At 48.0% G+C, this 14,509-nt stretch overlaps 2 protein-coding genes across 3 annotated transcripts in view; both read left to right on the top strand.

Annotated features, from left to right (window-relative positions):
• LOC142250862 (BOLA class I histocompatibility antigen, alpha chain BL3-7-like) overlaps window positions 1-14,509 on the top strand; it is a 343,542-nt gene that overhangs the window by 175,215 nt on the left and 153,818 nt on the right. The gene's annotated exons all lie outside the window — the stretch shown is intronic.
• Window positions 12,956-14,509, top strand: part of LOC142250861 (zinc-alpha-2-glycoprotein-like) — a 38,715-nt gene continuing 37,161 nt past the window's right edge. Inside the window, exon 1 of the mRNA XM_075323135.1 lies at window positions 12,956-13,040. Coding sequence (XP_075179250.1) covers window positions 12,992-13,040 — 49 coding nt within the window. The 5' untranslated portion in view covers window positions 12,956-12,991. The remainder of the gene's footprint in view (window positions 13,041-14,509) is intronic.

Here is a 14,509-nt window from a genome sequence, read left to right as displayed (position 1 = left end):
CTGTACCCGAAGATGTGTACCCTCATCCGGTATTCTGCAATGTCTTTATCGGGGTCGTTGTCACGATACCAGAAGAACCTCAAATAGTTTCTGTGTTCATCTTTGACGAGAAAACAGTGGAACATCTGTTGTATGTCAGCCATGAATGCCACTGAATCCTTGCGGAAACAGAGTAGTACTTCTAGGAGTCTGTTGTTGAGGTCTGGGCCCGATAATAGGACATCATTCAATGAGACGTCTTCACATTTGGCGCTCAAGTCGAATACCACTCTTATCTGGCCTGGCTTTTTGGGATGGTATACACCGAAGATAGGTAAGTACCAACACTCCTCGGAGTCTTGAAGTGCGGGTGTGACCTCCACGTAGTTTTTCTGTAAGATCTTCTCCATGAAGGTAAAGAAGTGTTCTTTTGTTTCAGGTGACCTCTGAATTTTGTGCTTGAGGGAGATGAAGCGATTGTAGACCATTTCCCTGTTGTTTGGTAGGCGTCGTTTCTGAGGTCGAAATGGTAGTGGTGCGACCCAACTGTTTGATTTGTCTTTGACTATTTCCCGATCCATGGTGTCCAAAAACATCCTGTGTTCTATGGACATTGCTGTCTTGTTGTCTTTCTTTGTCCTGTGGAAGACTGCACACCCTATGTGGTTTTGTTTGCCTTCACAAGCGTGGTCTTCGTTGGAAGGAACTGAGAAAGGGCAAGGCAGCGGGGTGCTGCACGGTAACTCCTTTACCAGCAGACTGTTCTGACATGGCTGGAAGACAGACGGGTGTCCATTTTCTAATGTATTGGTGAGCATACTGTTGACTGAGGTCGGCTTGTGTGCTCCTCCTAGACAGATGTCTCCTATAATGACCCATCCAAGATCGAGCTTCTGTGCGTATGGAGCGTTTTGGAAGCCGTTGATGTATTCTCTAGTCTTGTGAACTCGTAGTATATCTCCTACCAAGAGTAAAGCTATTGGGGCTTCTGGGTCCAACTCAGGTATCAGGTGAGCTATACGCTTCAGATGGGGGTGATGAGCAGCTACCTCCAGTGAAGGTATCTCAGACCTGTTGTCGGGAATCTGATTGCACTCCAGTATTATTATTATTATTATTATTTATTTATAGAGCACCATTAATTCCATGGTGCTGTACATGAGAAGGGGGTTACATACAAAATACATATACAAGTTACAGTAGACAGACTAGTACAGAGGGAAGAGGGCCCTACCCTTGCGGGCTTACATTCTATAGGATTATGGGGAGGAGACAATAGGTGGGGTGTAGGTCAGACGGCAGCTCCGCATGGTGGTCGGGCGACAGCTCCGCACGGTGGTCGGGCGGCAGCGAGTTCATTGTAGATTGTAGGCATTTCTGAACAGGTGCGTTTTCAGGTTCTGTTTGAAGTTTGCAAGGGTAGGGGATAGTCTGACGTGTTGAGGCAGCGAGTTCCAGGAGACTGGGGATGCTCGGGAGAAGTCTTGGAGTCGGTTGCGTGAGGAGCGAATGAGAGAGGAGGAGAGAAGGAGATCTTGGGAGGACCGGAGGTGACGTGTTGGAGTGTAGTGGGAGAGTAGTTCGGAGATGTACGGAGGGGAAAGATTATGCACAGCTTTGTAGGTCAGTGTTAGTAGTTTGAATTGGATACGGTGGAAGATTGGAAGCCAGTGGAGGGACATGCAGAGGGGAGAAGCGGGGTGGTATTGAGGAGAGAGGTGGATCAGTCGGGCAGCAGAGTTAAGGATGGACTGGAGAGGGGCGAGCGTGTTGGCAGGGAGGCCACAGAGGAGGATGTTACAGTATGGTCGGTAATGATAGATAGATCTGGCCATCTACAGACTCCACTTTGTATCTGGTTGCTTTCCTCCTCGCTGTCTCGACAGTACCTGCGCATGTCTTCAAGGAGTAGGGAGAACAGGGGCCTACAATGCTGAAGTTGTTGAAGAAGATGGACGTGCCTAGAGACCTGTTACTCTGGTCATCCAGGATTGCATATATCTTGATCGCTTTGCCCTATGGCCTGCTGGGTAGACTCGGACAAGGCAGATTTTTGAACAGGATCTTCCTCTTACGGGTCCTCCGCAGATCTCGGTACATTGAGAGGTGACCTCAGGGGAGTCCACGTCAGTATCCTTCTGCTTGGCATTGTGCTCCTCTGCTTGTGACAACACTCGTGGGGGTGGTCCAGGGTGTAAGGCTGTATTGTGATCCGTGCTGCTGCATTCTGCACATTTCACGCTAGCTTCACAATTCCTGGCGAGGTGTGATGTTGTAGCACAGCATTTGAAGATGTTGTTTTCCTTGAGGAAACGTTTGCGATCCTCTAAAGACTTCTCACTGAAGGCTCTGCATTTTAGTAGAGGATGCGGTTTCTTGTGTAGGCGACACTGATTACTGACATCTTGAGGTCTGTTCTCTTCTGGAGGTGGCTTACTAGCATGTTGAGAAGGTCATGTGGAAACAATGTTAGTTTTATGGACTGCCACGGGTGTCCTACCTGACACCGGGAGTAGTGGGACACGACAGGGTGAAGTCAAAACTGTATACTCATTTCTGACTTTAGCTTGTTGAACAACTAAATTTACAAATACAGTGAAAGGAGGAAAAGGCACATTATGAATTTGCTTGTACCGTGAACCACATGTGACCCACTTTTCTTGTAGGTTATAAGGAAGTTTCTGCACGATCGGATTAACTCCCCTCGCAGTGTCCAGGAAAGCCAATCCGGGCAAATTTCCTTCCTCCTGGGTAGCCTGTAACTCTATCAACAAATCACTCAGTTCTCTAAGTTTTTGATAACTTTTAGGCCCTATTTTAGGAAAACCAACAATTCTTTGGTATAAAGCATTTTCAATGGCTTCTATGGACCCATAGCATTCATCAAGTCTTTCCCAAACCTTACATAGGCCTGTGGCTGGATGTTTTATATTAATGTCTCTTAGTCGTTTGGCGTGCTCAGCCGACTCATTCCCAAGCCACTTTACTAGGAGATCTAACTCCTCGCTACAAGAAAGGTCCAGACCCTGAATGGTGTTCTGGAATGAGGCTTGCCATGACCTATAGCTCTCAGCTTTGTCAGTGAACTTTACAAGTCCCTTAGTAACCAGTTCTCGGCAAGCAAAGAACTTTGCAAAGTCCATGGTAGCTTGGTCGGTGCTGGTGCGAACTGGTGTGTTATAGTCATGTCTAATGTGGGGTGTATCACCATACCTTTTAGGAGCTTCAGTCTCAGGGTAGTCTGTATAATACCGTTCTGAAGCAAAGGGTGTCCCTCTAATTCGGGATGGAGGTGATACCTTCTGTTCTGTAGAACTGTAGTTGTAGTCTATCTGCTGCATACTTTCTTACTTACAGTACTGCAGTTCGGGATGGGGTCTCTGGTAGTCGATATAGGCTGATCGGTGTCGTAAATCAGGGTTGTCATCCGTTCCGGGATGCTGGTGGACATACTCTGAGACATGTTGGGTTGGATCCTGTTGCTCTATGTCTGGTCCAAGTACGTTGCTGCGTTCCTCTGATTCAGAATACTCCACGGCCTCCAGGAACTCTGCTTTGGCTATTGCCGCTGCTGCGTCCTTTTCTGCAATAAGTTTGTCCAGAGAGGCTTGCAGGCGTGCTTTTTCACCTTCTTGTTCAGCTAGCAAGCGTGTTCTTTCTGCTTGCAGACGTGCACTTTCTGCAGCTCGGTCTGCTTGTCTTAGCTTCAGTTGCATCTCTTGTGCAGCGAAGGTGGATTTTACTTTTGCGGCCTCAGCTTCCGCACGAGCGAGAGCCGCAAACTCTTTCACTGAAGACTTGTTAGAGCAGCTTGCTCGGGACCTTGTCTTGACTGAGGATGCTCGGGACGCAGACATTGTGCACTCAGCTGTGGATTGCTGAGAACTTGGGCCGGAAAGCTGAGTCTATAAGTAAACGGGTTCCGCGTGGCGGGAAAGGTGTTGTGCTTGCTGGGGAGGACTGCGCTTTTGATCCCTGTGGCTGTATGGCGGCTGCTGTAGTACCCGTATGCGGTGCAGTGTGGGTGATAGCGGTCCCATGCAGTCTATTTAACTACCGTCTGTGGTCAGTGTCCGTTTTTACTGTTCTGCCTTCTTTCACGTAACGCTGTGAATCTCCGGCATACAGCTAAACCCTTGCTCACATTTCAAATAAAGAGACTGGAATTCAGTAGCCTTGATTTATTGACTGGTAATGTGAACTTGATTGCAGTATACGTGGAATATACAGTGAATATAGGAATATCCAAGATGCAGTTGAATACGGTATATCCAAGATACAGTTGAATACGGCATACGGAATACGGGTAAAAACTATAACAAATGATTACAGTCAGTACAGTGTTAATACAGAGTTAACATAGCATAACAGTATATGAGATACAGTTCTTATGAGAATGTAGGTGAAAGGTCACTGCAGCTGCAAAACAGATAGAGAATCTTATCTATACAAGCAAGGCAGGGATGACACTAAGGTACAATGCATTTACTACAGTCTTCCATCTAAGATTCTATCACTAACACATGTAATTTGCTTTGCTCACCGGATTACACTAGGCAGGTGTGAATGTACAGAAAGGTGAATCAGCAGGTCCTTTCCTAACAAATCCAAGGAGAAAATGGCTGCAGGCTTCTTCTCAGCTCAGAGGGAGCATTTCTTAGAAACTCAGCAATTTAAAAACAACGACCTCTAGGGGTTGTAACAGAAATTGCAATGAATGACTATTAGCAGTCTGCCATAAGGCAGAACAGAGGGTTGTGCTAATATTCTTATTATTACACCTACTATATATTGGGACAGGACTATCCCTTTAAACTAAACCCTCAGTTAATTGCAAGAAAACTGCAGGTAATAAACATACCAAATAAATTAAGAATGAAAATGTTATTAATCATTTAAAAAAAAAAAACCAAAACAAAACAAATCAAACAGGGAAAATCTCCTATGAGGGATTTGAAAAAACTTATAGCAGCAAAATTTACACAGAACAATTGTTATAAGGACGGTTCACACATAGATTAGGGCTATAGGTTCAAGTAGCATAAATATGATTGCATACCAATCCAGTGAATGAATGAATGAATAAGTAAATAAAAAAAAAAATAAATTCATAAAATTAAAAATAGTAAATTACATCTTTTTTTATAATTTATAAAGGCTGTCTACCATAAATATGACAGCGTTCCCAGGCAGGGTTACTCCTGATGGTGGAGATGCTATTCCTGGCTATGCTCCTGGCTAGTACTACTCTGATACTCCCCTAACACTAGGGAAGGAAGGGGCAGGAGTGTGATGGAAAACAGATAAAGGCAGACAAGGGAAAATCAAAACTCTGACACACAGCACACACACAGGAATAGACAAAGAGAGACTCGAGAGAAAAGCAAGAGCAGGAGGGTAGCAACAAAAAGGCAACAAGGGTTAACTACATAATAGCACTCAGCAACAAGTATAACAACCACCAGATAGTTTGAATAACAACACTTCACTAGACCAGCTTAGATAAAGTATAGGTGTAAGTATAGTGACCCTGAGACCCTCAGGGCACTACAGGGAATTGCATCCTCTGGGGGATGCAGGACCTACCCCCTGGGACCTGGAGTACCAGTGCCGATACCACCAAAGCACAATTCAAATCCTAAGTTCTCCACACTGGGCATAGAGGGTTAACCATGTAAGGGGATGGTCGCCATGAAAAGGAACAAGTCCCTGGGATTAGTCAGCCTGGTGGGAGGGGTCAGCAGTCAGTCAGTAGAGGAGGAGATAGAGTGTAGCACACAGGAGAGGTGTGCGGACATGCCTGAGCTGGGTCTGTCCAACGGTGACCCGGGGACACAGGAGAGAGGTCGCCAGGACGGGTACCGAAGATACCGCTGGGACCGGAGCACGCACAGGGCACAGGGCCCTAGATCAGGCACCAGTTCTACATGGCTTGATAATCGCCTGCACGGTGTGGACACCTTCATGGACTTCACCGAACCAAAATCCGGGGGCATCATCAGTAAACTAGGATTGGGGTTTGGACACTTACCTCCCGTCAGGGCCCACACTGCCCGCCGTACGGAGGAGACTGCACCCCAAAAGGGACAGTAGGGCCCCAAACGCTCCACGCTACGGGGACCCAACCAACAGAGAGTGCCGGGGACAGAGCAACCTGGGTCACTACATTGGCACTGATACTCCAAGGGACCTGAACCAGTAATCCAAGGGCCTGAGTGGTGTGGTCTCCGTTATTACCCCTCATCATCTCCCAGGCACAGCCCTACTTGCAGAGGGCCTAACACCATTGCTGCAATCACCACCAGCTTTGGGAGTACCCACATTTAGCAGCGGCGGTTCTCTATCCTTAACCGCAACCCGCAGGTGGCATCACATGACATTAACTCTATTCACCCCTTGTAAATATACCCCCTTACAAAAAGGGGCCCAGGGCACGGAACCGGGCAACAGCCACCAGAGTGACAGTCCCATTTGTTACAGCCCAGGACTGAGTACCCCCTTCCCTGAGCGCCACATTAGGTTCTAGCCAGCATATATAGGAGGGGAGCAGATGTCATTTGTTCCCCCACAACATGTGATCAAAGGAGACTCACAAGCAGTCTAGTAAAGATTAATCCTTTCTAGCCTGCCTATGAATTACAACTCTGCAGGTTGAAGCCTGTCTTGATCACAGACACCAGAAAAGTTATCAGGCGGAGTCCAGAATCTGTAATCTGAATAGAGTCCAATGCCGCCATGACAGTCGGAGAAGTTTGTAAAAATCTCCATGTGACATGATTGGCCCCCACTCCTGGGATAGTGCTTTGTGTTTGCCCCCCCCGACTAAAATTTGCCAGCCAGCCCCTGCATAACACGATTTGCGTCTTCAGGGGCAGGAATGTGACCACCATAGTCCCCCACTCTTACTGATCACCTGGTATCTGCTTCGGTGGCAGCCGGATAGAAGCAATGAACGGCGCTAAACAGCACAGCTCCTTCCAGATTATAATGCAACTGCAGATCAGCAATAAAAAGTGATAAAAAAGTTTTATGGAACCCAATAAAAACTACAGTTCACCCCCCAAAAACAAGCGGTCACATACATAGCTCCATCAATGAAAAAAATAAAAAAAAGTTATGGGTTTCAGAAAATGGAGAAAGTGGCCTGGAGGGGAAAAAGGTAAAGAAATAAACTTCAAATGTATTTATCGGATATCTAAGCGAGTTTAAACAATTGATTTATTGTGGTTTTAAATCATTTTATATTCTCACTTTCATGTTTTTAAAGGGAACCTGTCACCAGAATTTTCGCAATTAAACTAAAAGAATCCCCTTCTGCAGCTCCTGGGCTGCATTCTAGAAAGGTTCATCTTGTTACTGGCCACCCAGACCTAAATAACAACTTCATAAAATATTACCTTTTGCTATGGTATTGAGGTTTGCTGGCCCCAGGGTCGGGCTGTATTTCGTCTGTTATTCCCCCTCCTGCCGCTGTTCGCCGTCCCCCAGTGTTCATTTACATTGATGAGTCCGCCGCCCTCATCTTCCGCAGTGCTCCGGAAACTCGCGCATGCGCAGTGACACTATCATGGGACTGAGCACTGTTTTCAAATTGCGAGCGCTGGTGATGTTATTGCGCAGGCGCGAGATTATGGACGGGTGCTTGGATGACGCTGGTGATGACATTCGCAATAACATCACCGGCGCTCACGATTTGAAAACAGTGCTCAGTCCCACGATAGTGCCACTGCGCATGCGCGAGACCTCCAGAGCACTGCGGAAGATGAGGATGGTGGCCTCATGTATGTAAATGAACACTGGGGGACGGCAAACAGCGGCAGGAGGGGGGATAACAGACAAAATACAGCCTACCCCCTGGGCCAGCAAACCTCATTACCATAGCAAAAGGTAATATTTTATAGTTATTTAGGTCTGAAAGGTGGGCCAGTAACAAGATGAACCTTTCTAGAATGCAGCCCAGGAGCTGCAGAAGGGGATTCTTTTAAGGCTGCTTTACACACTGCAATTAGTCATGCGATCGCACCCGCCCCCATCGTTTGTGCGGCCGGGCAAATTGTTGCCCGTGTCGCACAAAGTCGTAAACCCCCGTCACACGTACTTACCTTCCAAATGACTTCGCTGTGGGCGGCGAACATCCACTTCCTGAAGGGGGAGGGACGTTCGACGTCAATGCGACATCACACAGCAGCCGGCCAATAGAAGCGGAGGGGCGGAGATGAGCGGGACATAACATCCCGCCCACCTCCTTCCTTCCGCATTGCCGGCGGGACGCAGGTAAGTTGTGTTCATCGTTCCCGGGGTGTCACACATAGTGATGTGTGCTGCCTCGGAAACAATGAACAACCGTCATGGCCGGCTTTAGGCATGTGCGACTTGTGCGGTCGCACAGGGCGCCAACGGCCATGCTTCAGGGGGTGGGCGCAGGAGAGAGGTAAGAAGTTGTACATTTCCTGGCTCCTTCGGTCCCAGCACAGCGTTTTTACTGTAACCGCCGCAGGTTACTTACTTAGCTTTATGTAACCCCTGGCCAGCCGGGCCCACCATCTTCACTGAGCCCCAGTCACAGCTGCAGCAGAGGGGTGCGGTGTCGCCTCAGCCACTACTGCAGTCTGCACATGACTAAGGTGCATGCGAAGTCCTTCTAGGGCATTGCATGCAAATTAGCCATGTGGTGGGGGAGGCACTGTGACTGGAGCAGAGCAGGAAGGTGGCACGTCATCCCACAGCCCAATGTGATGAGGTCATCACTCTGCACCTCATCACAGTGGTGCGGGCAATGCGGAGCTGGTGAGCGCGCGGCATCCGGCAGGGAGAGGTAGGCGCTCTATGAGCTGAAGATTGCCGGGGGTGGTAGGAGAGCTGCTGACTCCAGCCGCGGGGGGTGGGGGGGTGCTGACTCCAGCCGCGGGGGGTGGGGGGGCCGCTGACTCCAGCTGCGGGGGGCCGCTGACTCCAGCCGCGGGGGGTGGGGGGAGCGCTGACTCCAGCCGCGGGGGGTGGGGGGAGCGCTGACTACAGCCGTTGGGCCGCTGACTACAGCCGCGTTGGGGGGCCGCTGACTACAGCCGTGGGGCCGCTGACTACAGCCACAGGGGGTAGGGGGGACCGCTGACTACAGCCGCGGGGGGTTGGGGGGCCGCTGACTACAGCCGCGGGAGAGGGGCCGCTGACTACAGCCGCGGGGGGAGGGGGAGGGGCCGCTGACTACAGCCGCGGGGGGTCGGGAGGAGCCGCTGACTACAGCCGCAGGGGGCGGGGAGGAGCCGCTGACTCCAGCCGCAGGGGGCGGGGGAGGGGCCGCTGACTACAGCCACGGGGTCGGGGAAGGGGCCGCTGACTCCAGCCGCGGGTGGTGGTGGGGCTGCTGATTCCAGCCGCGGGGGGCAGGGGAGGGGCCGCTGTCTACAGCCGCGAGTGGTGGTGGGGCCGCTGACTCCAGCCGCGGGGGGCGGGGGAGGGGTCGCTGACTACAGCCGCGGGGGGCCGCTGACTACAGCCGCGGGGGGGCCGCTGACTCCAGCCCCGGGTTGTGGGGGCGCCCGCTGACCGCAGCCCCTGCCTTGCTTTAGCTGGATGTGTGGAGGGAACACATCCAGCTGAAATGCATCGCTGCTCAGAGAGGATGCTGCCGGATGTGGGAGCCAGGGAGGGTGAGTAAAATGTTTGTGTTTTTTCTTTTTGCAGTAGACAAATATACAAGGAGAGACCCAGGAAAGGCACATATACTCAAGAAGGTGGAGATATATACCAGGAAGGGGACAAAAACAAGGATGGGGACATATATACCAGAATGTGCCCAGGAGGGGAATATATATACACATCAGGAGGAGCCTAGGATGTGCATATTATATATATATATATATATATATATATATATATATATATATATTTGCTGGGAAGGGACAAATAAACCAGGATGGGAACATATATTCCAGGAGGAGGACATATATACCAAGAAGGGAAGAAACAAGGATAGGGACATATATACCAGAATGTGCCCAGGAGTGGGATATACATGCCAGGAGGTGCCCAGGATTGGACATATATACCAGAATAGGGACAAATAAACCAGGATGGGGACATGCATACCAGGAAGGGCCCAGGATGCAGACATATATACCAGGGCTTGGACATATATACCAAGAGGATATTATACAGAGAGACAATGTGTGTGGGGAGGATAGCATACAGAGGGGTAGTGTGTGTGGGGTGATATACGGAGAAGCATTGTGTGTGTGTGTGTGTGAGGATATATATAAAGAGGGGCCGCTTGTGTGGGGGATAGTGTACAAAGGGGCAGCATACATGAGGGATATTACACAGAGGCTCATTGAGTGTGTATATTATACAGAGATGCAGTGTGCGGGGGATATATAAATGAGCAGTGTGTGTGTGTGTGTGTGTGTGTGTGTGTGTATGTGTGGAGGATGCTACACAGAGGAGCAGTGTGTGGGATATTATACAAATGGGCAGTGTGTGTTGGTATTTACAGAGGAGCAGTGTACGTGTGGGGACATTATACAGAGGAGCAGTGTGTGGAGGGGATATATTAAGGAGCAGTGTTTGTGGGGAGATATTATACAGAGGAGCAGTGTGTGGGAGGATATTATACAGAGGAGCAGTGTGTGTGGAGGGTATTATACAGAGGAGCAGTGTGGGTGGGAGGATATTATACAGAGGAACAGTGTGTGTGGGGGATATTATATTAAAAAACAGTGTGTGTGGGGGATACTAAACAGAGGAGCAGTGTGTGGGGAGATATACAGAGGAGCAGTGTGTATGTGTGGATATTATACAGAAGACCAGTGTGTGGGGGTATTATGCAGAGGGGCATTGTGTGTGGGGGATATTATACAGAGAAGCAGTGTGTGGGGGGATATTATACTGAGGAGCAGTGTGTGGGGGGATAGTATACTGAGGTGCAGTGTGTGTGTGGGAGATAGTGTACTGAGGTGCAGAGTGTGGGGGGATATTATACAGAGGAGCAGTGTGTGGGGGATATTATACAGAGGAGCAGTGTGTGTGGGAGAGATATTATACACAGGAGCAGTTTGTGTGGGAGAGATGTTATACAGAGGAGCAATGTGTGTGGGAGAGATATTATACAGAGGAGCAGTGTGTGTATGTGTGTGTGTGTGTGTGTGTGTGTGTGAGATATCTTACAGAGGGGCAGTGTGTGGGGATATTATACACAGGGATATCGTGTGGGGGTACACTGAGGGGCAGTGTGTGTGGGAAGATTACAAATAGGAGCAGTGTGGGAGAGAGATTATGGAAAGGGGTGGTGTAGAGAGTATATTATGGAGAGAGGAGCTGTAGGGGGTGTATTATTAATTTTCTAAGGGAAATGCTTTATTTTCTGGAACAACTTCAAAGGTGCTAACACTTTTAGCCATGACTGTGTGTGTGTGTATATATATATATATATATATATATATATATATATATATATATATATATAAAACTAGCTGTACTACCCGGCTTCGCCCGGGTTAATAACTGTTGTTAACAAAATAAAATGTATTACCATTCCCGGGATAGAATGTATAAATTGAATGTATTAACGCCCGGGATAGTAATTGTCTCTCTGTATCTCTCCCATTCTCTGACTGTCTCTGTCTCTCTCTCTCTCTCTCTCCTTGACTGTCTGTCTCTTTCCCTGTCTGTCTATCTATCTCTGTCACTTTCCCTGTGTCTGTCTTTGTCTGTGTCTTACCCTGTCTGTCTCTTTCGGTCGCTTTCCCCGTCTGTCTCTTTACCTGGGTCTGTCTCTTTGTGTCTGTCTCTTTACCTGTTTGTATCTGTCTCTTAACCTGTCTCTCTCTTTCCCTCTCTTTCCCTGTCTGTCTCTTTCCCTGTCAGTCTGTCTCTTTGTCTGTCTCTTTGTGTCTGTCTCTTAACCTGTCTGTCTGCCTCTTTCCCTGTCTGTGTCTGTCTCTTTCCCTGGTTGCATTGTGACACGCCAACATTCCATATAAGGGCGTGGCTGCGCATTATTCTGAAGTTCTGGCTGCACTGTGGCTCCCAGCTCCATTCGCTTTAATGGAGGCAGGTTTTTTGGCGAATAACTGTAAAGCGCGGGGTCACAATTTCCCCTCAAAACATAGCCTATGACGCTCTCGGGGTCCAGAAGTGCGAGTGTGCAAACTTTTGTGGCTGTAGCTGCGACGGTGCAGGTGCCAATCCCGGACATACACACACACACACACACACACACACACACATTCAGCTTTATATATTAGATATACACACACACACACGTTTTTCCAAGAATGGTGGTGAGTGTGGAGGGCTTGAGGGGTGGAGTCGAAGCTGGGGTGGGGTGTAATATCCATGGATACGGCATAAATGGTTGAAATCGGAAGACCTCTAAGAAAACGAGATCAGACGTGGTGACATTAATGTGGATTTGAGGTGCAGATTCTCCAGCACAAATTTGTAATTTATTGTACATTTGAAGAGATCAATTTTCTTAGGATATAACAAAAGATGGCCTCCTGTCCTCGTTTGTTTCCTGGGAAACTGGGTAAAAAATCAGTAGGGGGGCACCAAAAGGCAGTTTTGCACAGGGCGCTATTCAGGTTAAGGCCGGCCCTGACAACCGGACATTCGATTTTTTGAAAATGAGCGACGTGTCAGCGATGAACGAGAAGGTGAGTATTTCTGCTCGTTCACCGTCGCACGTAGCTGTCACACGCTACGATATCACTAACGATGCCGGATGTGCATCACTACCGACGTGACCCCGACGACATCTCGTTAGATATATCGTAGCGTGTGACGCCCGCATTAGTTTAATAGCAAAAATTCTGGTGACAGGCTCCTTTAACCTTCACTTGTTCAGTCTGCCCGGTAACTGCTGATCACTAGAAGATCTGTTTTCTATTGGATTTAGATTTAATCACTGTCCAATCAGAGCACAGCTTTTTCTTGTGTGCGGTGCTGCCCTCTTTAGTTTTATGCTTTTCCTGGTTTGTGTGGTTTGTACATTATGTCACACAGAATATAGAAGATGTTCGCCCTCGCCCTGTTAATTCTGACTGCGTCGGGGGTCTATTGTGGTGAGTATGTAGCAAGGGGTTATATTATTATCCATTATATCATTATATGTTACATTACACTGTTGTTGTTTTTTTGCACATTTTTTTGTACAAGCCCAGCAGAGCTTTATCGACCGGCCATAATTTTTTCACTTTTTTTTTTCTCTCTACTTTTCAGCAGAAGCCTTTGTGTTATGCCATACAAATTGTATTCCTTTTCAGGGCTGTTTCGGTGTACATCTAAATATGTATCGTTTATTATTTATTTATTTTTGAGGTGCAAATATAGAACAAAAAAAACATTTTTTCATTTATTTTTACTGTTCATCCATCACACAGAATAACCTATTTAATAAATTAAGGCAGGTTATTATGGTAGATAGCTAATACAAGTTTTTATGTTATATGCATGTAATAAAATGTATATTCCTTGCAAAAAAAACCCTTTTTCCCATTTTTTTTCTTGGTGGGGATTTAGGCCCCTATTCATCAAGACTGGGCCGTGGACCCCTGTGCACCGGGGCCGTGCTGGAGTCAGAAGTGCCCGAATCATTAAACACGCAGATCTCTGTGCGGCTCAATTCGCCCCCAATTATTCCCCAGCTCCACAAATTTTCCCACAGCTGGACCAAATTAGTGAGAAACTGCCCAAAGTAGTGAAAAAATACAGTGACTTTTCAAAATGTTTTCTTGTTGAATCAGGCCTTATTTTTAAATAAATAATTTTAAAAATCAAATGGCGTGCGGTCCCCCCCAATTTTGATACCAGACAAGATAAAGAGTCACAGCTGCTGGCTGGTATTCTCAGGCTGGGGAGACTCACATTATTGGTAGCCCCCCAGCCTAAAAATATCGGCCAGCAGCAGGCCGGAATTGCCCCATCTATTAGATGCGACAGTCCCGGGACTTTACCCAACTCATCCCTGAATGCCCTGGTGCGGTGGCAAATGGGGTAATATATGAGGGTGATACTAGCTGTGTAATGTCACCTGGCATCAAGCCCTGGGGTTACTGATGTCACGACATCTATCAAATATCCGACATCACTAACCCAGTCAGTAATAACAAAAAATAGACTACAGAACACTGCCCAAAACAATCCCTCTTTCACCAATTTATTGGAAAGAAAAAACAAATCCAGGTTTGGCGTAATCCAATAAGGGGGTCCCACGACGATCCATACTCACTGACCCAGTCAATGAAGAACAGAATGCAGTGACCTGAGCTAACATCATTAGGTCAGCCCAGGTCACTGCAGGGCATGACGAGCGCTGACTTCAGGAGGTTAGCTAGGTGCATTACCTGCAGTGATGAACGCCGCTGCACTCCTGACGTCAGCGCTCGCCACTGATTTCCAATGTCCGCCGCATTCACAAGTATCGCAGGAGCCCGTGACATCACCGCTAGTCACAGTGTCAGGCTGCTCACGAGACTTGATGTGAAAATGCAGCGAGCATCGAAGTCAGTGACGAGCGCTGACATCAGGAGTA

Source organism: Anomaloglossus baeobatrachus, chromosome 9 (genome assembly GCF_048569485.1).
Source record: "Anomaloglossus baeobatrachus isolate aAnoBae1 chromosome 9, aAnoBae1.hap1, whole genome shotgun sequence".
NCBI classification, from domain to species: Eukaryota; Metazoa; Chordata; class Amphibia; order Anura; family Aromobatidae; genus Anomaloglossus; species Anomaloglossus baeobatrachus.
This window is presented reverse-complemented; position numbering and strand designations above follow the sequence as displayed.